At 40.6% G+C, this 26,622-nt stretch overlaps 1 protein-coding gene across 2 annotated transcripts; it reads right to left on the reverse strand.

Annotated features, from left to right (window-relative positions):
* Positions 1-26,269, reverse strand: LOC121463450 (zinc finger protein 431-like). 2 transcript variants are annotated; one of them, XM_041675682.1, is made up of 5 exons: positions 26,190-26,269; positions 9,818-9,901; positions 4,926-5,006; positions 4,607-4,667; positions 1-3,388 (listed from the first exon to the last, which is right to left on the reverse strand). In XM_041675682.1, exons 2-5 carry the CDS (start codon positions 9,846-9,848, stop codon positions 2,353-2,355), a joined length of 1,209 nt encoding a protein of 402 aa, XP_041531616.1. In that variant the 5' UTR covers positions 9,849-9,901; positions 26,190-26,269; the 3' UTR covers positions 1-2,352. The 2 variants fall into 2 exon arrangements, with proteins under 2 accessions (XP_041531616.1, XP_041531615.1); XM_041675681.1 differs by having other exon boundaries at positions 4,926-5,052.
* Positions 26,270-26,622: the final 353 nt, after the last annotated feature.

Genomic DNA, 26,622 nt, shown 5'->3' on the forward strand with positions numbered 1-26,622 from the left:
TAAATATATTTATTTGCAAATAGGATTCATTATTCAAATTATACTGTTCCTTTATCCTGATTAAATGACAATATGTTTACAATCTGAATAGGTGTTTTATGATATAATGTTTCTACTAATCTTATTTGAGCACTAATGAGATGCCTCATCAGGAAAAAAAAATGTCTCTGGTGTGCAAGGCTGGCAACCTGACCTTGATCCATGTGAAGAGGGCCAAAAGAAACCCCACAAAGTTTTCTTCTGGTCCCAACGTATCTGTCATCCATTCAAACCTATAATCACATTACACCACAGACATAACAAAACTGTTTTAGAAAATAAATCTCATTGCCCTTACATTATCTGGCCTCTCTAGAAAATTGCTTTAGGAGGCAATACTTCAAGATGGAGTGCCAAACGAGTAAAAATTGGATCATGAAGAGGCAGAAATGTCCAAATAATCTATACCTATCCATAGCACATCAAGCTATGTTGTGAGATATACAGTTGGTTGCTGATTATTCTAATTTATTTTATCTATCAGATAGATGAAAATATTCCTTTGGATACACACATGAGGTATTTAATGTTTCCTACATTCACTTCTACTAAGCATTTTAACATTAACATTAACATTGTTAAAATGCACTGTCAAAACAGGACACATTAGAGATCTATCTTCTACACTTGGACTTGGACTGGGAAGGCTGACACATGAGAATCATGAGTTCAAATGTAGTTCCAGTGAATTACTGGCATCTGAGCCAGGCTAGATAACAAACAACATCTAAAGGGAGTTTGTGAAAGTTTGAAAAACCAAACCAGGAACAACAAGCCACTGCCCTTTCACAGACACCTTTGCTTTTTGCCAGGTATTTAAATAAACAATGAACCACTTAGATGATGGGCATCTCTTTCTGTGCGTTTCAGCAGAAAAATACCTACCTCCAAGTCAGATCACAACAGAAGATGAAGTCAAAAAGGACTATATGAACCACCAGATAAATTTCAGTAAGTGAATTTGCCATATATAATTCAATACCTACTCCAAAAGTTTCAAACTACAAACCACAATACTGTGATCTCCAACATCAGACTTCAGTGAACATAGTAAACAATTTAACTTGCTTCAAGGCTCTGCTAACAAAGAGATGAAACAAGATTTTTTTTCTCTTGAAACTGAAGATAGCTCTGATGTCTAAAGACTTTACCATAGTGTTTACATGCCCAGTGTTTCTCATTTGTATGAGTTCTTTCCTATTTCCTAATGGTACGATTATACATAAAAGCTTTAAAATATTTACAGGGCTAGAGACAGGGCCAAGCAGTTAAGAAAAGTTTATGCTCAGAATCCAGGTGAGATTCTGGACAACTTCCTGTAATCCCAGCTAGAAATCCAGAAGACTGCAGGGTCTATCCTTTGGAACCATCAGACAATGCCTATATCCAAAGACACACTGACATAACAAGATAAAAATTAAAACAAATCATTAAACAACCATTTTCCTTCATGAATATTATTCTTGTATAAGCATTCTTGCCTGTAACCCAGATGCTGAGGCATCTAAAGGCTTCCCTACAGAGTTTTTTCTTCATCATGAATTGGTTCATATAACAGAAAGCAATCATGTAGGCTTCAAAATCAGAGAAGCAATACTTTTCAGTTGTTGGTACCATTTGGAAAAGCTTAGAAAATGCGGCCCGTGAGAGGAAAAATGTCACTGGGGGTAGATTCTGAGATAATAAAATTCTCAGACCACTCCCGGTTTCCACTCTCGCCCCATGCTTCATGCTCAGGATGTGAGCCCTGAGCTTCCCGCTTTAGCTGTCAGGTCTGACACTGGTTGCATATTTCTCTCATAATGATCTTGTTTAGCTTTGGAACCATAAGCCAAAATTAAGCTCTTTTTAAGTTGCCTTAGACATGGTGTTTTATCACAGGAAGAGTAGTACACATCCATAAATTCTACTCTGGGATGAATTATTTCATGTAATTGAAGAGAAGTGTGATATCTAAAATGTTTGCCTTACGAGTTAAATCCACAGGGCTTTTTTCCATATGAGTTTATAGGTGCAAAAAATAAATAAATAGAGACATTATAATGCTTGAATAGATTGTTGACATCTGTCAGTTTTACCTCCACCATAAATAATCTTGTGTAACTAAATGTAAATTTGCTGGCTAAAGTCTTTATTCTCATAGATTCTCCTTTGGTGTAAGTTCTTTTGTGTCCTTAATACTACTATAATGTATGAAGACTTTAGTAGATAGAGTGATTAAACATGACAGGTTTTACTCTTGGATGAACTCTTTCATGGTTTCAAAGACTATGGTGAAATGCAAACTTTATGACATTGATTACATTCATAGGGTTACTCTCCAATATGAATTCTTTCATGCCTTTGAAGATTACTGTGGCACGCAAAGGCTTTACCACATTGCTTACATTCCCAGGGCTTCTCTCCCAGGTGAGTTCTTTTATGAACTTGGAGATGACGCTCTTGTGAAAAGGTTTTTCCACACTCATTACATTCATGCCGGTTCTGTCCAGTATGAATTCTTTTGTGCCTTTGAAGATTTCTATGACGTGCAAAAGTTTTTCCACACTGATTACATCCATAGGGTTTCTCTCCAGTGTGAATTCTTTTATGAACTTGGAGATAACTCGGTTGTGAGAAGGCTTTCCCACACTGATTACATTCATACAGTTTTACTCCAGTGTGAATTTTTTCATGTACTCTAATATAAGTGTAATCTGCAAAAAACTTACCACATTGTTTACATCCATAGGGCTTCTCTCCAGTATGGGTTCGTGTATGTATCTGGAGATAACTCTGTCGTGCAAAGGCTTTTCCACATTGATTGCACTCATAGGGCTTCTCTCCAGTATGGGTTCGTATATGTATCTGGAGATAACTCTGTCGAGAAAAGCCTTTCCCACAGTGATTGCATTCATAGGGTTTTACCCCTGTATGAGTTATTTTATGCCTTTGAAGATTACTATGACGTGCAAAAGCTTTTCCACACTGATTACATTCATAGAGTTTCTCTGCAGTATGAATTCTTTTGTGACTTTGGAGATAACTGTAACATGCAAAGGCTTTCCCACACTGGTTGCATTCATAGGGCTTCACTCCAGTATGTGTTGTTGTATGAACTTGGAGATGACTCTGTTGTGAGAAGGCTTTACCACACTGATTACATACATAGGGTTTCTCTCCAGTATGAATTCTTTTATGACTTTCAAGATGAGTGTAACGTATAAACGCTTTCCCACAATAATCACATTCATAGGGTTTCTCTCGAGTATGAGTTCTTCTATGTATTTGGAGATGACTCTGCTGTGAGAAGGCTTTACCACACTGATTACATTCATGGAGTTTCTCTCCAGTAGGATGGCTTTCATGCCTGTAAAGATAGTTGGCACATGTAAATGCTTTAACAAATTCACTACTCAGATGAATGTTTTTATCTGTATAACTTAATTTTACAGTGTGGTCTAATGGCACAGAGAAGTCCAATAATAAGGTTTTACCACGTTCTTTAGAGTCATAGCGTTCCTCTTATATGTGCTCTTTTGGTTATCTGAAGATACCTGAGATGGCGAGAGCCTTTAGTACACGGCTTATTTTTATAACATCCTTTTTCATGAGTTTTTCATATAATTAAAGAGAACTGGAAGAACTCAGAGCTTTACCACACGGATGACATTCATAACATTTTTCCATACCGTGAATCATACATTTGCAAAGTGAACTAGGACAAACAAAAGGATTTACACACTTTGGACTTGAAAGGGCTTTTCTGTGGCATACTGATGCATTTCCAATGAGGTTTGAAAAAAATTAACTGTAAACTTACATCACATTCAGAAAGACTCAACATGGGGACCACTGCATATCTTCTAATTGTTCTGGGAAAGAGCAAGGTACACTGCTTCTTTCCATCTCATCTGAACACTTGGCCTATTCCCTAAGTAACATATGATACAACATTAAAGAAAGAATAACAAATAAAAGGGTCCCAAATTACATTCACATAGTTGATTGCTTGTTCCTCACAGACATATGGTATAGATATTCAGTTTTCTCCACAACAGCTTTCTTAATTCTCATAAACTACCCCCTTACTAAACTTTGGTATAGCTCACAAGTATACCAGTAACACTAGCTTTACCATGAAGTCCTTGCTGATTTGAAGATTTGGGACATATACTTATCAGCCAGTCAATAGGTATGCCTTTTGCTATGCCTGAATGGTATGGAACTATATGGAGTGACAGTTCTACAGCCTGGCTCTCACGAGGCGATGATGAAAATGGAGCATTGTTTTACTGTCTTCTTAGAGGAATACCTTAAAAACACAGATAATCTGCCTGATATTGAGGTACATAGTGTTGTGAAAATTTAGTAATGATCAATACACTCAAAACTATGCTTATTACACTGTTGCTTTTCCTTATAACTTTTAGGGCACATTAAATCCTTTTGTGGAGTTCGATGCCAATCTGGTCTACAAAGAGAGTTCCAGGACAGCCAGGACTGTTACACAGAGAAACCCTGTCTTGAAAGACGAGGAAAAAAAAATTCTGTGGAACATTTGTTTTAGCTTGCACATAAAAATTACCTTCCATTTCTTCTAGATCTTTGACAAAGTTCTTTAATATTGTGGTCTTCCCATTTGTAGCCTAAAATACAGTAACAGAAAATGTATGCTATATTATTGGAAATTATGCAAAATTTAAGTTAATATATCAAGTATATTATATATTATATTAACTTAAATATAATATTATATATATATGTATATATATTAACCTAAAAACCATACCTGATTTATTTACCACATTCTTCCCCTTTATCAATCCAAATTACAGAAAGGCATCAAAAGCCAAGAAACATCTGTCCCCTTATTTTAAAAGTTGAAGGAAAATTCACAGTCTTACCTATAGCAGTAAGGTTCCTGTAGGTCTCCAGCATCACATTTTTGTAGAGACTCTTCTGGGAAGCATCCAGCAAAGCCCACTCTTCCCAAGTAAAGTCAACATGCACATCATCATAGGTCACTGAATTCTAAAATATCCCATACATGTGTACAACAGAAAGAGTGATATTGATCACAATGTAAATGTATATTTCTTTGTCAATATATTTGAATAATTTTGGAGCTTCCCACACTTACTCGATGACAGAGAAGTTATAATGTAATCCCAAATTACTTTAGAAAGAAATTGAAAAGAAGATTCGCACATGACATTTCTTGGCCTTTTGAATGGGATTTACCCTTCCAAGAGAAATGAGGCGGGCCAGTGGCGCAATGGATAACACCTCTGACTACGAATCAGAAGATTCTAGGTTCGACACCTGGCTGGCTCGGCCTAACACCTTGCCGGGCGGTGGTGGCGCACGCCTTTAATCCCAGCACTTGGGAGGCAGAGGCAGGCGGATCTCTGTGAGTTCGAGACCAGCCTTGTCTACAAAAGCTAGTTCCAGGACAGGCTCCAAAGCCACAGAGAAACCCTGTCTTGAAAAACAAAAAAAAAAAAAAAAAAAAAAAAGAGAAATGACTATTAACAGACATACAGAGAGACAAACAAACAAATCAACAGCACTAAATACATGTCAGAGAAATTGCATGAACAATAAATAACTATAAAAAAAAGATGGGCAGGGCTGGAGAGATGGCTCAGTGGTTAAGAGCACTGGTTGCTCTTCTAGAGGTCCTGAGTTCAATTCCCAGCAACCACGTGGTGGCTCACAACCATCTATAATAAGATCTGGTGCCCTCTTCTGGCATGTATATACATAAGAAATAAATTAATTGAAAAAAAATGGGCAAGCTGGGTGTACTGTCTCATATCTTTAACCCGAGCACACAGGAGGTAGAGGTGGGTGAATCTCATTCAGTTGGAAACCAACCTGGTCTATGAAATGAGTTCAGTGTAGCCAAGGGTACATATTTGGAGTCCCCCCCCCCAAAAAAAACCTAACCAATCAGGTTCTCACTGATGTTCCTACAAAGAGACATGCATTCATTCCAGTTCTATATTCATCTCCTAGAAACATGAAGTGTCACAGTTAAAACTGTAACATTAATAAGAGCTTATTAAAAAGGAATACATGTTTGACCCATTAAGAGATGTACAGATGAAATGTAAGCATTGTAAATGCAAATAAAAAGATAGCACAGGAGAGATAACTCAGCAGTTAACAGCGCTTGCTGATCTTGTAGAGGAGACAGGTTCAATTGGAAGTACTTACATAGTTCACAACTATCCATAACTCCAAGTTTAGAGATTCTGAGACCATATTCTGCCTACGAGGAGCACTAGGCACACATAGTCGGTGCATATCCCTGCATACCGACAAAATGCTCATATTTATAAAAACATTTCAACATACACAACAAGTAGGAAGAATGTCACAAAATTGCTATCTATTGACAGATGACCCTCAGACATTATTAATGTCATGAATATATGCCATCCAAGGAGGAAAAAATGACACCCTCTGCCAAAGTGTAGAAGTCAAGATGTTGGTGAAGCTCAGCATATCAGCACATGCTTGGAATGTACAAAAAATATACATTCCAGCTTCACCAGCAAATAATATAAAAAAAAGTGGGTATGTTAGCCCACACATTTAACATCAGAACTTCAAAGGCAGAAGTTAGCCAGATCTCTGAATTCGAGGCCAGCCTGGTCTTCAGAGCTATTTTCAGGATCATCAGTGCTATATATACTGAGAAACCTTGTCTTCAAAAACAAAACAACGAAATAAAAACAGGTGATCAAAAAGGCTTAGTATTAAAAACAAAAACTTGTACTGTACCTTCTGTTATGTAGGGACAGATTTATAATGTGGTGAACTCATGACAGCATGAGATGGAAGCTGGCTGATCAATTTCAACCACAAGAAAAGTAGACACAAGGAACAGGAAATGGGATGAAGCTATAGACACTCAAATCACATCCCCCAAGAGGAGTGTCCTCTAGAAGGCTCCTCCTTCTAAAGATTCCATTAGAACCACAAAGAAAGTCATGAATGAGAGACAAGAGTTCATATATATCATCCTATATGAGAGGTTTTTGTTCAGTCATTTACATCTTCTGCCCCAGGTCACTATGTCAGATGATGATGAAAAAACATTTTTTCCTGTGTTCCCCGAGAGCCCCCAGTGTTACTCTCTCTGTGGATTGTAGTGTCATTATCCTTGACTTAACAGCTAATATCCACTTATTAGTGAGTACTTATGTTTCCTTTTCTGGATCAGGGTCGCCTCTCTCCAAATGATTTTTTCCTACTTCCATCCATTGCCTGCAAATTTCATGATGTTATTTTTTTAACAGTTAACTAATACTCCATAGACATATGTTATTATCCTTAAGTGTCTCTTAGGCTCAGGCTACAGGTTACACTTTGAAAATTTTAAATAGACTCTAAGTCTAGACACATAGGCAGATGGGAGACTTACAGAGATATTACCAGAACTATTTCTTAAGCACACCAGTGACCTGAAATGGCAGGTCATCCTTCAGTGACAAGGTCCAAAAGGACAAGAGCCAGGGAATGATAAAGACAGGAAAGTAGAAAGTATAAAAACTAAAGGTGGATTTGGGGACTTTGCAGAAGCTATGTGTTATGCCAAGTAAGACATATGTTATTCTATATACATACATACAAACATACAAAGAATGAAAGGAAGAAAGAAAAAAAGGAAGGAAGGAAGGAAAAAAGCAAGGAAGGTAGGTTAAGACTGATGTGCCCTAAAGGCCCAGTTTTCTTTTTGAAAATAGCATAGTTCTGACTAATGGGCAATATGACTCTACATGACAACTCTTTGTGTTGAGGATTTGACTAGTCAAGCAAGACTGTCCTATTAGGGCCTCATGCAGGGAGAAGAAACATGCTTTGAAGAACCAGTAACAGCCTGGGGCCTAGGCCTCAGGAGCTTTTGCTAAGTGCCTTAGGTATAGAGAAAAAACAAAACAAACGAAAACCAAATCTATAAAACTAGAAATATGCTTAAAAGAACTAGTAATGGACTGAGACCAGGAAGTTTGGGGGTTAACATCTTCTATACAACTTCCATGGGGGAAATGTAAGCAAATTGGAGACATCTATGAAGTCAGTTGATACAATGGATTGACTCAAGAGAAGGCTAATCAAACAATGTAGCAAAAGGGAAACATAGGGTATCTCAAGAACATTACTGACTAAGTCCAATGGCCTTTGGACTAATAACCACAGCTCCATGTGGTAGGAAGTGTTGGGTTCTCAGGATCTGAAACAACCCTTCACCACATGGCTCTGGCTCTTTTTGCCTGCTGACCCATGTGGACACCTTCCTTCTCTCTTCCACCCGGTATTCTCTTGCCTTGTAGTCTGATGACCCCTACCGTGTTCTGCTATGATACCCTCTTGCTGTGGGACAATGATCTTGTACTCTGTAAAGATTTGTCACTTGTACTGGTTTAATAAAATGCAGATTGGCCAGTAGCCAGGCAGGAAATATAGGCAGGGCAACTAGTACAGGAGAATTTTGGAAAGAAGAAAGACTCAGTCTGCAGACAGAGGAAGCAAGATGAAGATGCCTTGTTGATAAAAAGGTACCAAGCCACACGGCTAACACAGCAAGAATTATGGGTTAATGTATGATGTAAGAGTTAGTTAATAAGAAAGCCTGAGCTAATAGGCCAACCAGTTTATAATTATTGTAGGCTCCTGTGTGTTTCTTCAGGACTGAATGACTGTGGGACCAGGTGGGACAGAAACTTCTGTCAACACCCTCTCTCTTTTTCCATGGACACAGATTTTAACAGCTTGGCCTCAATACAAATGAATAGCCAAACTTAGTGAACTTGATTACCAAATTCTCACAAATTGTTAATTAAAATGGAGTTACTCTAAAACAGAGCAGCACTACCTCTATTAGACACCAAAGGGTAACAAATAAAAACTCTGTGCAATGTTTAAGTTATTTCTTTTGAAATTCTTGCCAATTAGGTCCCAAAGACTCTTCAAACAGTACATTGTGATGTGGGGATGTCTGTCTTTATATGTGCTGCTTTTATTGGTTGATGAATAAAGTTGTTTGGGCAATGGCTTAGCAAAGCAAAGTCAGGTGGGAAATCTGAATGTGGGGGGGCAGAGTCAGGGAGATGCCAGAAGCTGACAAAGGAGAAAGATGCCGAAACTCTTACCGGTAGGCCACAGCCTTGTGGTGATACACAGATGAATGGATATGGGTTAATTTAAGATGTAAGAGCTAGTTAGGAATATGCCTAAGCTATTGGCTAGGCAGTATTATAATTAATATAGTTCCTGTGTGATTATTTGAGTCTGGATGGCTGGGAACAAAAGAGTAGTTTCTGTTTACAACGTTGTATTGCTATTGTTCTTGGTGATCAAAAACTTGACGATGAGATCTATTGCTGAAGACACCATATGCTTGAGTCATACAGCATGGCAAAATCAAAGGGGTAAAGAAGCAGAAGCTTCATCCCCACTGACTGCTTTTCACAGTGTTGGAAGGTGCTATGCAAGCTACTGGAGGAGACAAGTAATCCTAAGTCATGCCCATCTGCAAACAGTTCAAGCCGTAATGATGACTGACCTGACAAGGCCTGCCCACTGGGATACGAGCAGCACAAATATCATGGGAGTAAGCAACACTTCCTGACTGTATCCATGTCCCTCTCCACAGAATTAAACACATATCTGGCACCATTAGCAGACTTAGAACTTAAGGATTGGCTGGTCATTGGCTTTAGGGAAGAATGGATTACTATTATGCTGCTAAGTGGACACAGAATTAATATGACTTAAAATAACTTACCATTATATCCATAGATCAACAGACCTCCCATCCCTCAACTCAGATGCTTCTAATTGAAGTAGACCGCGATTGTCATGGTGGTACCTAGGTGTCCAAGATGCAGAGAATAAGTGATTGGGGAATGTTCAGTCTTAAAGCAGCATGTATAATACAAGCCCCTCCTAAGTCTCAGGGATCACTGTGGAAGATGTGGCAGGAAGAGCATAAAATGCAGAGATGTGCTCTGTTCCCCCAGTCCCAATCCTCTCAGGCTTTTCCCTAGTGCTGGAAGAGATCATCAGCTGAAGCCTCCCTTCCCACAGCCCACATCTCCTGGGACCCCCACAGACCATCCTCTCTACATCTCCCTCTCCACACTCTTTACTGTGTTCCAGTCACCAACACCAGCAGGCATTCACTGTGAACACACCAGCTGAGCAGGCCAATAAATCAGACAATGCACAGCCATCACACTTTAGAAAAATCCAGAAAGGAACCAAAAACCAAAGAACATAATACCTACCCAACTAAGACAAACCCTTTCATCAACACCTAGATCTATATATAACCATCCCAAACTTAGATGCCAGTGTAAGAAAATAATCAATAACAATCAAGGCACTATGTCTTGACCAGACCCCAGTTATCCTACCACAGCAGGCCATGAATATTCTAACAGCATAGCTCAAGCATAAGAGAGAGAGAGAGAGAGAGAGAGAGAGAGAGAGAGAGAGACAAAAAAAAAAAACTTAACACAAATTATATGAAAATCATTCAAGTCCTTAAGGTGGAAATGAATAAATTCCTTAAAGAAAGACAGGAAAACATAAACAAAAAGTTGGAGGAAATAATTAAATCCTTTAAATAAAGCCAAGAAAAAGGAAACAAACAGTTGTAAGAAATGACTAAAACTGTTCAAGACCTGAAAATGGAAACAGAAACAATAAACAAGATAGAAACTGACAGAATTCTGGGGAAAAAAGGGCTGAGGAATACAAACAGGAACTACAGATACAAGCTTCACCAAAAGAATAGAAGAGATGGAAGAAAGAAACTCAGGCATTGAAGATATGATAGAAGAAATGGAAATATTAGTCAAAGAAAATATTAAATCTAAAAGAAATTCCTGACAAAAATCCAGGAAATCTAGGCTATTACAAAGAACAAATATAAGAATAATAAAAAATAGAGGACATTTAATAAAAAAAAATAGAGGAAAAAGAAACTCAGGTCAAAGGCACAGAAAATATTTTCAATAAATTATAGAAGAAAATATCTCTATATTATAAACCTAAAGGAGAGGCCTATCAAAGTACAAGAAGCATACAGAATATCAAACAGATTAGACCAAAAAAGTCCCCTCACCATATGATAATCAAAATACTAAACATACAAAACAAAGAAAAAGTATTAAAAGCTTCAAGGGAAAACACCAAGTAACAAATAAAGGAGTGCTATTAGAATTATACCCAACATCTCAATGGAGACTCCAAAAACCAGAGAGGTCTGGACACAGTGCTGCAGACACTAAGAGGCCACAGATGCAAGCCCCGAATACTATACCCAAAAATTACCATGGAGAAAATAAGATATTCTATGATGAATCCAATATAAACAGTATCTTTCTACAAATTCAGCCCTACAAAAGGTGTGTCTTAGAAGGAAAACTCCAATCTATAACTGTTATTCTTTTTTAAAAAATGCTGCAAGATCCCCGCGGCAGTAGGCAGCAGAAATGCTGTAGGTCCCAAATGTGGTAGCGGGCCATGTGGTGGCAGGCAGCGGAGGAGGAAGGGAGAAGGGGGGCAGAGAGAGGGAGAGAGAGAGAGAGAGAGAGAGAGAGAGAGAGAGAGAGAGAGAGGAGAGGAGAAAGAAAAGGAGAAAGGAGAGGAGGCAAAGCAGTGTGTACACTGGGAGAGAGAACTGGGAGAGAGAACAGGGAGAGAGAGCGAAGGCAGGCGAGGTCAGAGGTTAAAAAGGAGTGGGCGTGGCTAGGGCAGGGACCAAAAGAATAACAATAACCATGAAACCACAGGAAATAAATAATCTCACACCAGTAAAGCCAAAAGATAGGAAACTCACTCATCTGCTCTCTGTCTCACACACAAATGCACAAACAACAAGAACAACAACAATATAACGGGAGTCAACAATAATTGGTCATTTTTTTCCATTGGTCATTTTTATCCCTCAATATAAATGGTCTCAATTACCCAATAAGAAGACAAACTATTAGAGTAGATGTGAAAACAGGGTCCATCCTTCTGCTGCATACAAAAACATTCAACATCAAGAATAGACATTACCAGGTGGTGGTGGTGCACGCCTTTAATCCCAGCACTCGGGAGGCAGAGGCAGGTGGATCTCTGTGAGTTCGAGACCAGCCTGGTCTACAAGAGCTAGTTCCAGGACAGGCTCCAAGGCTACAGAGAAACCCTGTCTCGAAAAAACCAAATAAATAAACAAACAAACAAATAAACATTACCTCAGGTAAAGGGTTGGGAAAAGATATTCCAAGCAAATGGACTTATGAAGCATGCTGGTGTAGCCATTTTAATATCTACTAAAATATGCTACCATAGTTTCAAGTCTCCTAAATATCCTCAAAGGCAGACTAAAATCCAGAATTGTATTTTATTATTAGTTCTGGGAATCTTTGTGAAATCTCTTCTTGGATAGTGTGTATTTTAATGCTTGGTCATTACATACTTAGAACAGTTACAATATTTATAGCATATTAATAGGAATTTTTATTTTTAATGTATAAGGTTCTTGAATTACTATTTTCAAATATACATTTTGTTACTGCTCTGTATATTTTTTATGAGCCTAGGTAGAAGAGCAAACACAACATGCTAAACTACCACGCTAGCACCTATAAAGCAAATGAATGCTTCTTAAACCCAGAAAACAGCCTTTTTTTAAAAAAAAAAAACTGCATAGGAACATACTGAAAAGGTGGCCGTGTTCTGATTTTTGAGAAGTAAACATTATTTTAAGATTAATATTCAAAACAGTAGTGGAAAACCACAAAGACACGACAGTAAGAATGCTGACACCAGTTCTTACAGTATTTATTACACCTTCAAATATGACCTAGCTCCTTCATCACTAAGCCCACGCCTGACTACTGAAAGCAGTGAACTCAGTGAACACACTGTGAAATAGAAGGCAGCTTGGTTTACTGTGTTTCATGTGACAAGCAGATGAGACTTCAAAGAGACACTGATTTATCTGACCAGTGGCTTTGCAACATAACCCAGTCAAACCAGTCTCCAAGACTTATAAACACTGAGCCATTGCTGAATGAGAACTTTTATGTTTTCTATGGGTTTACTTTCAAAAGTCAATTTAATGGGTAAGAAAGGGCTAGTTTACCCATGTAAAATGTGTAAGAAAGGGCTAGTTTATCCATGTAAAATGTGTAAGAAAGGGCTGGTTTACCTATGTAAAATGTGTAAGAAAGGGCTAGTTTATCCATGTAAAATGTGTAAGAAAGGGCTGGTTTACCTATGTAAAATGTGTAAGAAAGGGCTAGTTTATCCATGTAAAATGTGTAAGAAAGGGCTGGTTTACCCATGTAAAATGTGTAAGAAAGGGCTGGTTTACCCATGTAAAATGTGTAAGAAAGGGCTGGTTTACCCATGTAAAATGTGTAAGAAAGGGCTGGTTTACCCATGTAAAATGTGTAAGAAAGGGCTGGTTTACCCATGTAAAATGTGTAAGAAAGGGCTGGTTTACCCATGTAAAATGTGTAAGAAAGGGCTGGTTTACCCATGTAAAATGTGTAAGAAAGGGCTAGTTTACCCATGTAAAATGTGTAAGAAAGGGCTAGTTTACCCATGTAGTACTGGCATTCTCACTGTGTTCTGATTCAAAGGGACTCCCTGTTAACATTAGTCCCTTCAGGAATAAAGTCCCAACAAGATAAACCGCGGGATTAAATTGGAATAGTGATTCTCAAGAATGAAGGTCATAGAGCACAACACGGCAGCATTTTTAGGGATGGACAAAATACAGTGACAATCTCTGATTACCAGAAGCCTATAGTATAGCATATAAACCACACGTGAAAATCACGCATGGCTATGAAGACACTATAATAGGGGCTAGGGCTGTAGCTCACCTAGTTGGTAGAGTGTTTGCCCTGCATTCATATCACCAACAACACGTGTGACAATGGTTCACACTTGCACTGGTTACTTTTCTAGGCGACCTGAGTTTGATTCCCAGCACCCACACAGCAGCTCACAACCATCTTTAGTTATAGTTCCAGGCAATCTGGCATCCATAGGTACCAGAAGTGCAAGTGGTACATACACATACACGTAAGCAAACCTATGTATGCAGCCAAAAATTTTCTAGTAAAAATAGAAAATATTAGTACATACACATTAGTATATAACAACTTGGCCTAGAGCTAAACATGTATACTTTACTAATTCATCCCATATTACACACTACCAAACAAATTTTCAGTTCCTCTCACTTCTGAGTTTAGAACTTATGTCATAGAGAATTTCCTGACTCACCTATCAATAGTTTTCCATTTTGTTTCCTTTTCTGTAAAACTGTAAAACTAGAGATACGATTTATGCTACTTTAGACTGTCAGCACGAGGGCCAAGTGTATCTCAGTAGTTTCTATTGTTAATTTCAAAGCCTGTTTAACTGAACCTCAATAAGCATAAGGTCACACTGAATGCTATTATAAAAAGACGCAGATGTTATTAGAATGTCTAGAAAATTAAAGTTATTTACATTTAAATAATCATTACTGAGCAGTAACATTAATACACTAAGATGTTAGTGTATTAAACAAAAAATTTCAGAACCTTTTGACGTTTAGGTGTCTCTTTAGATTTTACCAGTTAAGCATCTTTCATCCAAAATGCTTATCAACATTTTGACAGGATTTCAGATTTTCTAACAAGGCATGTTAAACATACCCAGTGAATATATTAGAAGATGAAAACACATTTTTAGAACTGATGGGATAAGAAACATCATATAGCTAGAGACTTCAAAGTCCTTAGAAGCAATGCCTAGTCTCTAAAACATGAAGTTTTCTTACCTGCTTAAACAATGTCCAATCTTAAGTGATGAAATATGTAATTTACTAAAATCCTACGAAGTCTGGAACTATAAATATTCAGTTGAGACACTGTCCAACATTAAAATTGGTATCTACCATATCCTCCAAATCACTTGCTCACACCACTGCCTGCAGCATAGGAATGGGTACTCCAAGACTGGACTTCCGGAACAGTTCCATGGAATCCCTACGAAGACTCCGCAGCCTTCTCTCCCACACTATTTGTACCGTTCCCTTTTTTAAAGATTTATTTATTTATTATGAATACAGTGCTCTGCCCACATGTATTCCTGCAGGCTGGAAGATGGCACCAGATTTCACTATGGACAGTTGTGAGCCACCATGTAGTTGCTGGGAATTGAACTCAGGACCTCTGGAAGAGCAACCAGTGCTCTTAATCTCTGAGCCATCTCTCCAGCCCCTATTTGTACCATTCTTAAGTTTGAGGTTTATTTTAAATTGTAAGGCTTCTCTCAAGACTTTCTCTTCTTTTGTTTTTGAACACAATGAAAATAAAACTGTGGATCCAGAAACTGTGGATCATTCCTCTAAGCCTATAGCTCAGGAGGTTGAGGCTGTGGGGTAAGGCCTTGCTTCAAAAAAAGACAAAGAAAAAATTATACAGTACATAAGCATGTATAATGAACTTCAAAGATATATTCTGAATTCAAGAATAAAGGGTGATTTTATGGGAGACAGGCGAGTCTCAGTGGGCTTGGGCCAGCCTGTCTATATCAAGATTCATTCCCGCCAGTTCTAGAGTAAGAACCAAAACCTGAATTAAAAAAAAAAAGATTAGCATGGGACATTCCATTTCTATTGTAAGGACTATGAGAGTGGGGATATGGTATCTGTCTCATTCCAGGAGAAGAGACACACACAGTGGTCGGGCCTTGGGAAAGCAGGAGGATTGGGATAAAGGAAGGTTGGACAGGGGAGCACGGAACCACAATTCTTAGTTAAGGGAACCACTTTAGGGTTGGCAAGAGACCTGACCCTAGAGGGGCTCCCAGGTGCCCAAGCTGAGGTCCCCAGTTAGTTCCTTGGGCAGTTGAGAATAGGGAACCTGAAATGACGCTATCCTTGAGCAATACTGACGAATATCTTGCATATCATCATAGAACCTTCATCTGGTGATGGATGGAGATAGAGACAGAGACCCACACTGGAGCACTGGACTGAGCTCCCAAAGTCCCAATGAGGAGCAGAAGGAGGGAGAACATGAGCAAAGAAGTCGGGACCACGAGGGATGCACCTACCCACTGAGACAGTGGAGCTGATCTATTGAGAGCTCACCAAGACCAGCTGGACTGTGGCTGAAAAAGCATGGGATAAAACTGGACTCTCTGAACATGGCGAACTATGAGGGTTGATGAGACGCAAAGGACAATGGCACGGGGGTTTGATCCTACGGAATGTGATGGCTTTGTGGAAGCCCAGCCAGTTTGGATGTTCACCTTCCTAGATATGGACGGAGGTGGGAGGTCCTAGGTCTTACCACAGGGCAGAAAACCCTGACTGCTCTTTGGACTGGAGAGGGAGGGGGAAAGGAGTGGGGGGAGGGGGAGAAGGGTGGGAGGAGGGGGCGTAGGGGGGGAGGAGGGGGAGGGAAATGGGAGGCTGGGAGGAGGTGGAAACTTGTTTTTTTTTTCTCCTTTTCTCAATAAAAAAAAAAAACTGAGAAGAATGTCGAACAAACTGCTTGCAAATGGAACTAGTCAACAAGGATACACATAACAGGAAACAAAAGCCAACAAGTATTTAGAAGCTCATTTAGGAAAGGAAATTAAAAAATTAAGAAAAATACAAAAATGCAAGCAATTAAACTACCACTAGGTCCACATCCAGGCAAAAATTGTAAGGAAACTTCCAAGCACAAGATGACACTGTAGCTTGGCTTGCAAGAGTATCATGCGACTCTTGGCACATATCCAACATCTGTTGAAAGACGAAGCAACAGAATTCGGCGAGGAATAATTTCAGCTCTAAAGGAACTCACTGCCTCACTATCAACTGATGACATAATTTACAGATGTTTTCTGGCACGAACATTAAAGTGGGATGGTAAGGAGTGGCGAGGACCACTGCTGCTTGACAAAGTTCCAGCATTCACCACTGCAGACCACAATTCTCCAGCACCTGTTTACTTTAATCTTGGTGATTCTCACTATGTGTTATGGGAATGCCCTTCTGTCTTTTCCTTTCGGAAATTTTGTACTGGTTTTAAAGAATGAAAATATATACAATGGCAGTCTCCTTAAACAAAATAATTCTTTGGAGACTCTTCCTGTCACCATGGAACCATACAATGTGATGACTATGCACACAGGAATCCCCACTGTGCCCTCCAGGTAAGTTAGAGATTTACTAACTGGATACACCTGACCCCAAGGGTAAAAAGCACACAATGCAGGGGGTGAGCCTGAGGCCATTAAAGGCTCAGTTAGTAAGTATAGAGAAATCAGAATATGGTATAATGGCAAAAGGGTAAGATATCAGGACCTTCCCTTTGAGGAGCTTATGTGGGGAACAGGCCCATATAGTAAGACTAGGACTCAAGGAAACACAATCAGGGAACAGCTCAGCGTTTACACTGCATCGTTCTTCGACTGTAGTGGAGTGTCTGTTCCCCAAGGAAGTCCTTTACCCGAAGTCAAATATTTGGATAAATACCTCCATTTCCTCGGGAGCTTAAGGCCATTTCCTGCTTGCTAAAAGCATTCATTCTCCTAGCAGGAAGACCTCGTGGACCTTCCACCAACGTGAGAGGGCATTTGGCGGAGTTACTGAACCTTTGAGAACAGGCATTTAGATACTTGCTCAATGATAGACTGGTTCTGCTCAAAGGCCACATCCTTTGCAGGCTTATCCATGTAACAAAAGATATCACCATGGAAATGGTACCTATCCGCATTCCATCTTTGTGCCTTCCTGCACTGAGGAAATAGCTCAGTTGCTTATAGTCCCCATCCCTAAACCTCTCACCCTCACCTAAAAGACAGATCTGTTGGATTATGGGAACCAACAGAATGGGCACAGCATTTGGCTAACAAACTGTTTACTGATGGCTCATGAAGCAGGAGCCAATAGTCCGGGGAATCAAATGGCTGTTCCTGAAAAGGAAGCACCAAATCAGCACAACATGCTGAAGTAACAGCACCACTGCTGGTTACAAGACAAAAGGAAAAGTCTGTATCTTCTCCAATCCATGGTGTGTGTGAAGTGGTATAGCCATCAAAATGGAAAACACTAACTAGCAAATAAATGGCAAAGACATTTAGCCAAGGGAAACATAGGCGGTAATGGCAAAACAGCAAAAACATAAAAATTATGTAATCCATGTAAATGCACACAAAGGCAAGACAGACATCTAAAAATAATGAAAAAGCAGTCAAATTGGCATTATGTTTAAGAAAGACTAGAATATTAAGACTTGCTAGTGAACAAATTCAGAATAAACTATCAAGGATGACAGATCACACAGTTGGTAAACTTGAAAGTTCACCCCTAACACTAAAAAATGAGGAGAAACGGACAATCAAATTACATCAGGACAACCCTCTGAGAATAACATTAAAGGAAACCCAGACTGGAAAATTAAGAAACCTGAGAATGTTAGCATAATTAGTAAAGAAAAATCCTAAGATTACATAAAATATTGGAATATATAGGCACATACAGGTTGATAAAAGGAACCTTAAGGTATCCAGGCAGGTCTGTATAGAAGCCACTAGAGAATGCCAACTTTGTCCAGCACTTTAAGGTAGATTCAGACATCAAGTAACAGCTGTAGCATGGTCTCTAAAACAATTTAACTAAAAACTACAAATATACTCCATTGGACCCCTGAAGACTCCCAGGGCCACATGCCGGCACACTTACAGTTCTAAGTGCAGGGCTTGGATTAGCTAAGGAAACTCATAGACCAGACCAGTTAGCAACAAAACACACACTCCGGTGTTGGATGGTCACCATACAGCTGCCCAGGAACTACTGAGTCAGATCAAGGGACACGCTTTACAGGTTCTAAAGTTCAGAGGAAGTCCCAGACTATGGACATACAGGGGGTCTTCCACTTAGCATATATCCCAACTGCAGCTGGCAATATAGAAAGATGGACTGGACTCCTTAAAACCAAGTTATTACAACTCTAAGATACCCCTTGAAAAAGGCTATTGAAATTGCATGCTACGAGTTAAATACTAGACAAAGATTGAATAGAGTTTTTCGCTTGGAAGATGCTATTAAGTCAGACTTAGAGATAAAACAACCAGATACTTCCTGACCATGCAGAATAATTCCCCATAAATGTGTTTATAGGGACAGAAATACTCAAGAATTAAAGGAGATAGAAGTCACAGCGCCCAAAACAGGCAATACAATCTGGACCACAAAAAGAAGAGAAACCAACACCTTATTAAATGAGATGATCTACAAGCATAATGTAGCTAAACCAGTGTATTGGATTTGCACCTTCATAAGGATAGTAATAGTCTTAGAATTACTTTACTAAGCACTGGTGCTAACAGATCATTATACCTTCACCCCAGAAAGAGAGGGAAACAGAATATGGCAAGGCAGGGCCATAACAACGGACACGCTATGCCTAACAGAAAGTTTAAAAAGAAAATAAAAGAGAACACAAGATGGAACAATGCCATGGTAGAAATCTGCTGGGCTAAGGCACCCGAGACGCTGCTCCTGGGACTCCTCCTGTTGAGTTCTCTGCCCAGTGAGTCACGCTCAGGCCCATCAACAGCACCATTGTTAGCTTCACCATCACCAACAGCACTGAGATAGTGAAAGTTAGAGACATCATCACCTTCATCCACAAAAATACCTATAGCAAAAGGAACAATGAATGAAACATCCACCATACCAACCACCACCGCAACAAAGAGTAAAGTATGATATTGGTGACTTACTCTACTATACCTTGGAGGGGTTCTTAGCAGAAAACTGGGACCATGAAGACTTCATCCTAAACCTCACATATACCAGGAATGCATTCTATATTCCATATGCTCAATGTACAAATTTCCTTGTAGTTCATCAAGGGCTCCAACTTCAACTGGACCACCACTATACAAAGTTTAATACAGCACCGCCAAAACAACACATCTAAGTGGTAGAATAGAGAAGGAAGCAACCTAACTGACCTACCAGTCTTTCTCATACACCACTCTCAGAAGATTTACCACTTGACAATTAGTTACTCACACATTTTTAAGGAAAATTATGAAGCCAAAGCAACAATGGAATCCACTAATCATCAATGATATACTGAAACCCACCTTTATAACCAAAAAGTAAAAATAAATAAAAATAAGCTTGCTAAATGAGGAAGAATTTTTAGCTGTGATTCCATGCATACACTACATGACAATGAAACAATAGACTTCCGAATTCCTCTGGATGTACATGCCAGGGACATCACACCCTTCTTTCTTCACAGAGACAGAACATTACTTCCCAGTCTGCAGAAATTCCAGCCTGGACTTATACTGGCTGCTGAACTGATTACATCAACCTAAGAGTGGACATGATACAATTTGCAACCAAAGGATGCCCTAGATCCTATAGCTTCTTTGTGCCAAGGAATCACATCAAAAAGCAGACACAGAAACTTACATTGGTGGAAAACGGCATATGGATCTTTCCAAACTGGAATCGTGAAAGCATACAAACCCAGGGCTTCCCTATTAATTTTACATGATTCCTCAAATACCACTGTTCATGGAATGGGGCACTAGAGACTTTGTGGCCCATAAGACCAAGCTCATTATATCACATTCAGGAACTCTGTACAAAGGACCCCAATTTGATACAAGATATATCTTCCCCATAAGGTGGAAATCCTGTGAATTCAAAGAAGGCAGCTTGACGCCATGTATTATTGACAGAGGAGGACGGGATGTGAACAACTAACAGGGTTCAATTAAAGATGCCACAAACAGCTAAAGGGGGGCTAAGGATCTGAGGGTAAGAAAGTCTACTCTAACAGGTTCCGTCTATCCATAATTCTTTATTCTTCTCTCTTTAATCCACCATTTCTCATTGTTCCGTCTTGTTCTCCCTGTTCTACTTTGTTCTTAATTCTACATCATTCTTTCCTGTCCTCCCCATTACAAAAGTTTCCAGTCATATATATCCTTAAAACCAGCAATACCCCAGCCCCAGCAGGTTCCGCGGCCTGAATTCTTTTGCCCTGTAGAAAATCAGATGAGGGTTTTCACACACACACACACACACACACACACACACACACACACACAGATCCGTGGGAGTGGCTAGTACATGTCTGGTAAACTCCATAATGGAGAACGTTAGTCAAGAGGGAATTAAATCATTGGGGAATTCTAGAGGAGAAGGTTAGTGTGCTATACTAAATTTTTAGGTGGTTAGTAAAAAGCTAAAGAGTTTATTTCTAGCGCATTGCTGCATTGCTTTTTCCTCTCCCAGCATGCATAGAATCAGGTAACCAAGCAACCTATGTAAACAGTCAGGGAGAAGCCATAGCTCTGTATCAGATAGCACATACACCAGAGGCTGCAGTTTCTACAGGCCTAGGTCTGGAGTTAGACTTAGTGCTCGAAGCCAAGAAGAGACCCAGGCCTCTAATAGTCAGCTCCAGGCTGTGCTATTATCAGCCATTCTGGCTGTGGGGAAAATCCAGAGCAGCAGCTTGGGCAGGTAGTAATTCTATGTCCTTGAGGATCTGTGGACATCTTAGACAGGGTGGATGCTCTTTGCCTGGACCCTAAACTCTGACCAAATTCCTGCTGATAAAGATAACTGCAGGAAGGCAGATCTCTGCCTTTATATAGCAGAGAGGAGCAAGGTCTGGGTGTGGGAAATTGTTCTGAACTAGGAAATTAATTCCCAAACATGTAACAGAAGGGGAAGTCAGCTACAGAGAAAAATCTACAGCAAAGGACAGTCACTTTATTCACAAAGCAATAACACCAAAAAGCCTTGCCTTTTGGTTTAACCTTTTCCAGGGCCACTGATAAGCTCTGATAAGTTGCTTGTGAAAATATTGCTGAGCAATTACTGTATATGTTGTGGCACAAATATGGAATATGCCTTATCTACCTGCCCAATACCATGTAAACCTGAGATGCCTTTGGAGCTCAGAAACTCCTTTGGTCCCCTGGAACTGAACTTCACAGAATCACACCATAGTGGCTGACGATAGCAGAAGTTAGAAGCATTCTAATCATGTATTGCTGAAGGATAAACCCCATCACCTCCTTCCTATCAATTTATAAACTCTGGAATATTTATAAGACAAACCTGAAAGTGGAAAGCAACATTCAGAACTTCTAGAAACCAGGCCCTTTGGTTTTCCAATCTGTCTTCCCACTGCACAACAAAACAGTGCCTGTGTTTGCACACTGGACAGTGATATTACAAGCATCCCATGCCAGGGTAGCAGAGCCTCCCCCTCCCCAGGGAAGCCACACTCAGCAAGGCTTAGAGGCCAATATCCACTGCCCAGGTCACCACAGGGACCAACAGAACCATATTCTGACTCATGGTCCATCCTAGTTCCAACAGCTAGGACTCTGACAGCTCAGCCGATCTGCTCTTCCTGGTCTGTGGACAGTGCCCCCCACACTCACGGTGGCATGGCTTGTAGTCTTCCTTACAGCTCTCTACAGCAGAACTAAAGGAGAATCCTGGAAAGTACCTGTAAGCTACCTCCCACTGCTCCTGATTACTAAACCTTCCAGAGTCCCTCATTAGCTTGGATGGGGAACTGGGTCTCAGGACATTAGCAGTTCCCCTGCTGGGTGAGCAGAGATCAAATGACAGCCCCCACAAGTTCTCCCAGCTCTGCCCCTCCACACTATGGTCAGTCAGGAACCTAGTCTGGGAAATTTGAAGGTTAGTAGAATCTTCCATTCTCCTAGAGCACTTCCTGTTCCTCTTCCAGGGGATAGGGTCCTCTCTGAGCACATTCCAGTACACACTCAATGTCCAGTGCGGTTAACCCTTTGCTTCACAGCTGGGACGTCCTGCACCCAAACACACATGACATTCAAACTGTACCTGTTGTTAAAACAACAGGAGGCCATCGATTACAACATGAAGGGTCACTGGGAGGGCTTGGAGGCAGGAAAGAGATAGTGGAAATGATGTCATTATAATCCCAAAAATCATGTTAAGAAGTTGAAACAGGCTTTATAACCATGTGCTCCGGAGCTTAGGGATTTGTATTAGAGCACAGCATGCACTACTCAGGCCATTTCTCTCGGACTGTTCATCTTAAACCTGGAGAACACAGCCACGCTAGGCACCATCTTATCCAGCTCACCTATTTCGATTGACCCAGTGTGACTACAGTAATTTGGTTTCATGAAAGTTTAGTTCTTCAGTTAGATTCTTGATGGCCTGGTCTGTGAACCTGAGAAATGGCTGTCAGGACATTTATTGATCATCTAAAATTGACTACCTCAGTACTCATAGCTAATGTCTACTACGGTCAAAGCAGGAAGGCTTTTGTCCTCCTTCTTGCCCCTCTCCTTTTGTGCTGTGACTACCCCTGCTTTACAGTTGGCCAGTGAACTCAGCTATTGCACAGGTCCCTCTTCATTTGTTAAGTTCCCAATATAAGTCAGAGAAGTTTAACCACACCCTTTCACTGATCTATTTTTCCTTCTCACTGACCAGTAAAGGCCCAGCCTGGAAGGAGTTGCAGGACTGTCTAAACAGCGCTGAGGAGAGGAAGGATTCAATGTTCATAGGAATTCTCAGTTAGACAGTGTGAGGCAAGCCTGAGCTATAGGAGACATTGATCTAAACCAGTCATTCTCAACCTTCCTAATGCTGTAAACCTTTAATACAGTTCCTCATGCTGTGGTGACTCTCCCCAACTGTAAAATTATTTTCACTATTACTTCATAACTATAATTTTGCTACTGTTATGAACTATAATATAAATATCTGTGTTTTCTAATAATCTTAGGCTACTCCTGTGATAGGGTTCTTTGATCCCCCAAAGAGAGACTAGACACCCCTCCAGGTTGAGAACCACTGTTCTAAACTGATATAAACCAATGAACAAATAAATAAATAGTGCTTAAGAAAAAAATGCAATGAAATTCTTAATGACAAGGAAACATTGGAAAATATAAACAAATAGAGATTAGAGCAGTAATGAATTTAAAGAAAATGAAATTTTAATGACGGGCAGTGGTGGCACACGCCTTTAATCCCAGCACTCGGGAGGCAGAGGCAGGCGGATCTCTGTGAGTTCGAGGACAGCCTGGTCTACAAGAGCTAGTTCCAGGACAGGCTCCAAAGCTATAGAGAAACCCTGTCTCAAGAAAGAGAGAGAGAGAGAGAGAGAGAGAGAGAGAGAGAGAGAGAGAAAAGAAAGAAAAGAAAGAAAGAAAGAAAGAGAAAGAAAATAAAATTTTAAAAATGAAACTAATAACTGACTTTAAAATGATAAACCTAATTGAAAGAACACTGACTCAGCTACACTGACTCCGAAACAGAGTAGGCACGTCCCCGCTAGAGAGAATGCCATTATTAAGATATTGTATGACTTTGTCCCATGTAAAATGTAAGCTGCTGAGTGCTGTAAACTGGCCCAGAGTTACAGCCAATGGCCTGCGTCTGAAACCTCTCAGCTGACTTTAACTGTGTCAACCAGGATTGCATATATCTGCACAGGAGAGTTCCCTAACTGGAAACTGAATACCCCAATGGTTCAAGTTACTCTCCCTAAATTGTATACGACTAATTCTGTGTTCATTCCATGGAAGGAATTAATACAGGCTTGGAAATGACACAGTCACCCAACCTGCCCCATCAGGCCCTTCTTTACGATGGAGGCCCTGCAGCTCACCTTCAGTCTCTGATCTAACAACTGTCCAGTCTGTTTCCCCTGCAGTATACACAGGACACTGTTCCTCCTCTTCTGGTCTGAAGGGACAAGCCACGCACATACACAGATCCTTTCCCTGTTACTGCAGTGGACAGTCCACTACATGATTCAAACTGGTAATTTTAGAACTGTGGTGCTGCAGACCTATAATCCAAGAATTTAGGGTGGTAGCCAGGAGGATATAGCCAGGGCAATGCCCCGTAGGGATACAGACAGGGTTCAAGTCCACCTCAATCAACAGAAGATCTTGACTCAAACCTGCTTTTAAAAAGACTGGAGATGCAGCTGTTCTAGAATTAATATATCTTCATGGTTGAACTGGACGGTGGTGGTGCACGCCTTTAATCCCAGCAGTAGGGAGGCAAAGGCAGGTGGATCTCTGTGAGTTTGAGGCCAGCCTGGTCTACAAGAGCTAGTTCCAGGACAGCTAGGGCTGTTACACAGAGAATCCCTGTCTCGAAAAAACAAACAAAACCAATATACGTATGTGTGTGTGTATATATAATCTTCATGGCACACCAAGGCTTAATGTTGGCGGTGTTGTAATGGTCCCTTGAGCACCACCACGTTAGAGCCTGTTCTTTGATAGGGGGATGGGACTCTTGGCCAGTAGTAAATCGGGATTTTCTCCTTTGTTATGGGAATTGTAGTATACTGGCTGGTTAATCCCGGTGAACAAACATTTACAGTTTATACTAATCTCTATAAGGCCTGGTTATCATAGTACTTATCTTTGAGGTACCTGGGAGCCAGCCCTCTCTTAGTTTCTCTCTACTTTGTGATTTGATAAACCATTATAGCATCAAATCCACCCTTCCACTTCACAGTTTAGCAATGGAGCGCTATTCTACACAGGAGATGATACCCTTTAAAATTAACTCCAGAAGGATTCTAAACCTGAATGTTAAATGTTACAAGTTCAGAACTTCTGGAAGATTCTAGAGAGACAAGGGTTCTTGGAGTTTGCCAAATCTGCCACAGTGACCATACAAACACTACAAGCGCCAGCATTTCAGAGTGACCTAAACAAGAAGGCTATTCCTAAGGACAGTTCAGCTCCCAATGCCCTGCCCAGACGCTGCCCACGGAGTGAAGTTATTCAGAGCCTGCCGTCCTGGCCCACGGAGTTGCAACGACATCGCAGGACCACGCAGGACTACACACAGGACACGGAGGACCACACGGGATACACAGGAATGCACGGGACACGCAGAACCACGCAGGACCAGGCAGGAACACGAGGAACACTGCGTCTGGCCGCTGGCTCCTACCCTGCCAGGGGCTGACCCACCACACCGACTCCCGCGGCTCAACCAGCCATTCCTCCCAGTCTGGGGACAGCAGCCCCTCGCTCACCACGGTCGGCCACACCTCCCTGCCTCGGGACAGCCCCTCACTCACCACGGTGCTGCTGACAGGCTTGCTCGCACACTCCCCACAGGGAAGCCCAAACACAGACAGCAAACAGGCCAACTTCCGACTTTCTGAGCAGAGGAGCTGAGCCTGGCGTCCGGAAGAACCCTCCCATCTGACTGGAGGGTCCGATGGAGGCCCTGATTGGCTTGTGAGGCCTGAATGACAGGACTGGTTGAGCTGAAAGGACACAACGCAGTGCTACCCAACCCTGGCTTCACTGCAACACATAACCTATCCCACAATGGCTGGAGATTCCTGCCAAATTGAACAGCAAATCTCTGGCTAATGTAAACCAATGGTTTCAGGTTTTTTTGGTTTCTTTCTTTTCTTTTTTATTTTTTTCTTTTTTCTTTTTCTAGACAGGGTGTTTCTGTGTTGCTTTGGAGCCTGTCCTGAAACTTGCTCTGTAGACCAGGCT

The sequence above is a fragment of the Microtus oregoni genome, unplaced genomic scaffold (genome assembly GCF_018167655.1).
Source record: "Microtus oregoni isolate MIOR12 unplaced genomic scaffold, Mior012 000026F_ref0000081, whole genome shotgun sequence".
In the NCBI taxonomy this organism is placed as follows: Eukaryota; Metazoa; Chordata; class Mammalia; order Rodentia; family Cricetidae; genus Microtus; species Microtus oregoni.

What these genes read in the sequence shown, in the direction of transcription:
- LOC121463450 (XM_041675681.1), bottom strand. An exon ending in CAGGAACCTTACTGCTATAG is followed by an intron (nt 4,668 to 4,925) that starts GTAAGACTGTGA and finishes ACTGTATTTTAG; the next exon opens with GCTACAAATGGGAAGACCAC. An exon ending in AGATCTAGAAGAAATGGAAG is followed by an intron (nt 3,389 to 4,606) that starts GTAATTTTTATG and finishes CTATCTTTACAG; the next exon opens with GCATGAAAGCCATCCTACTG.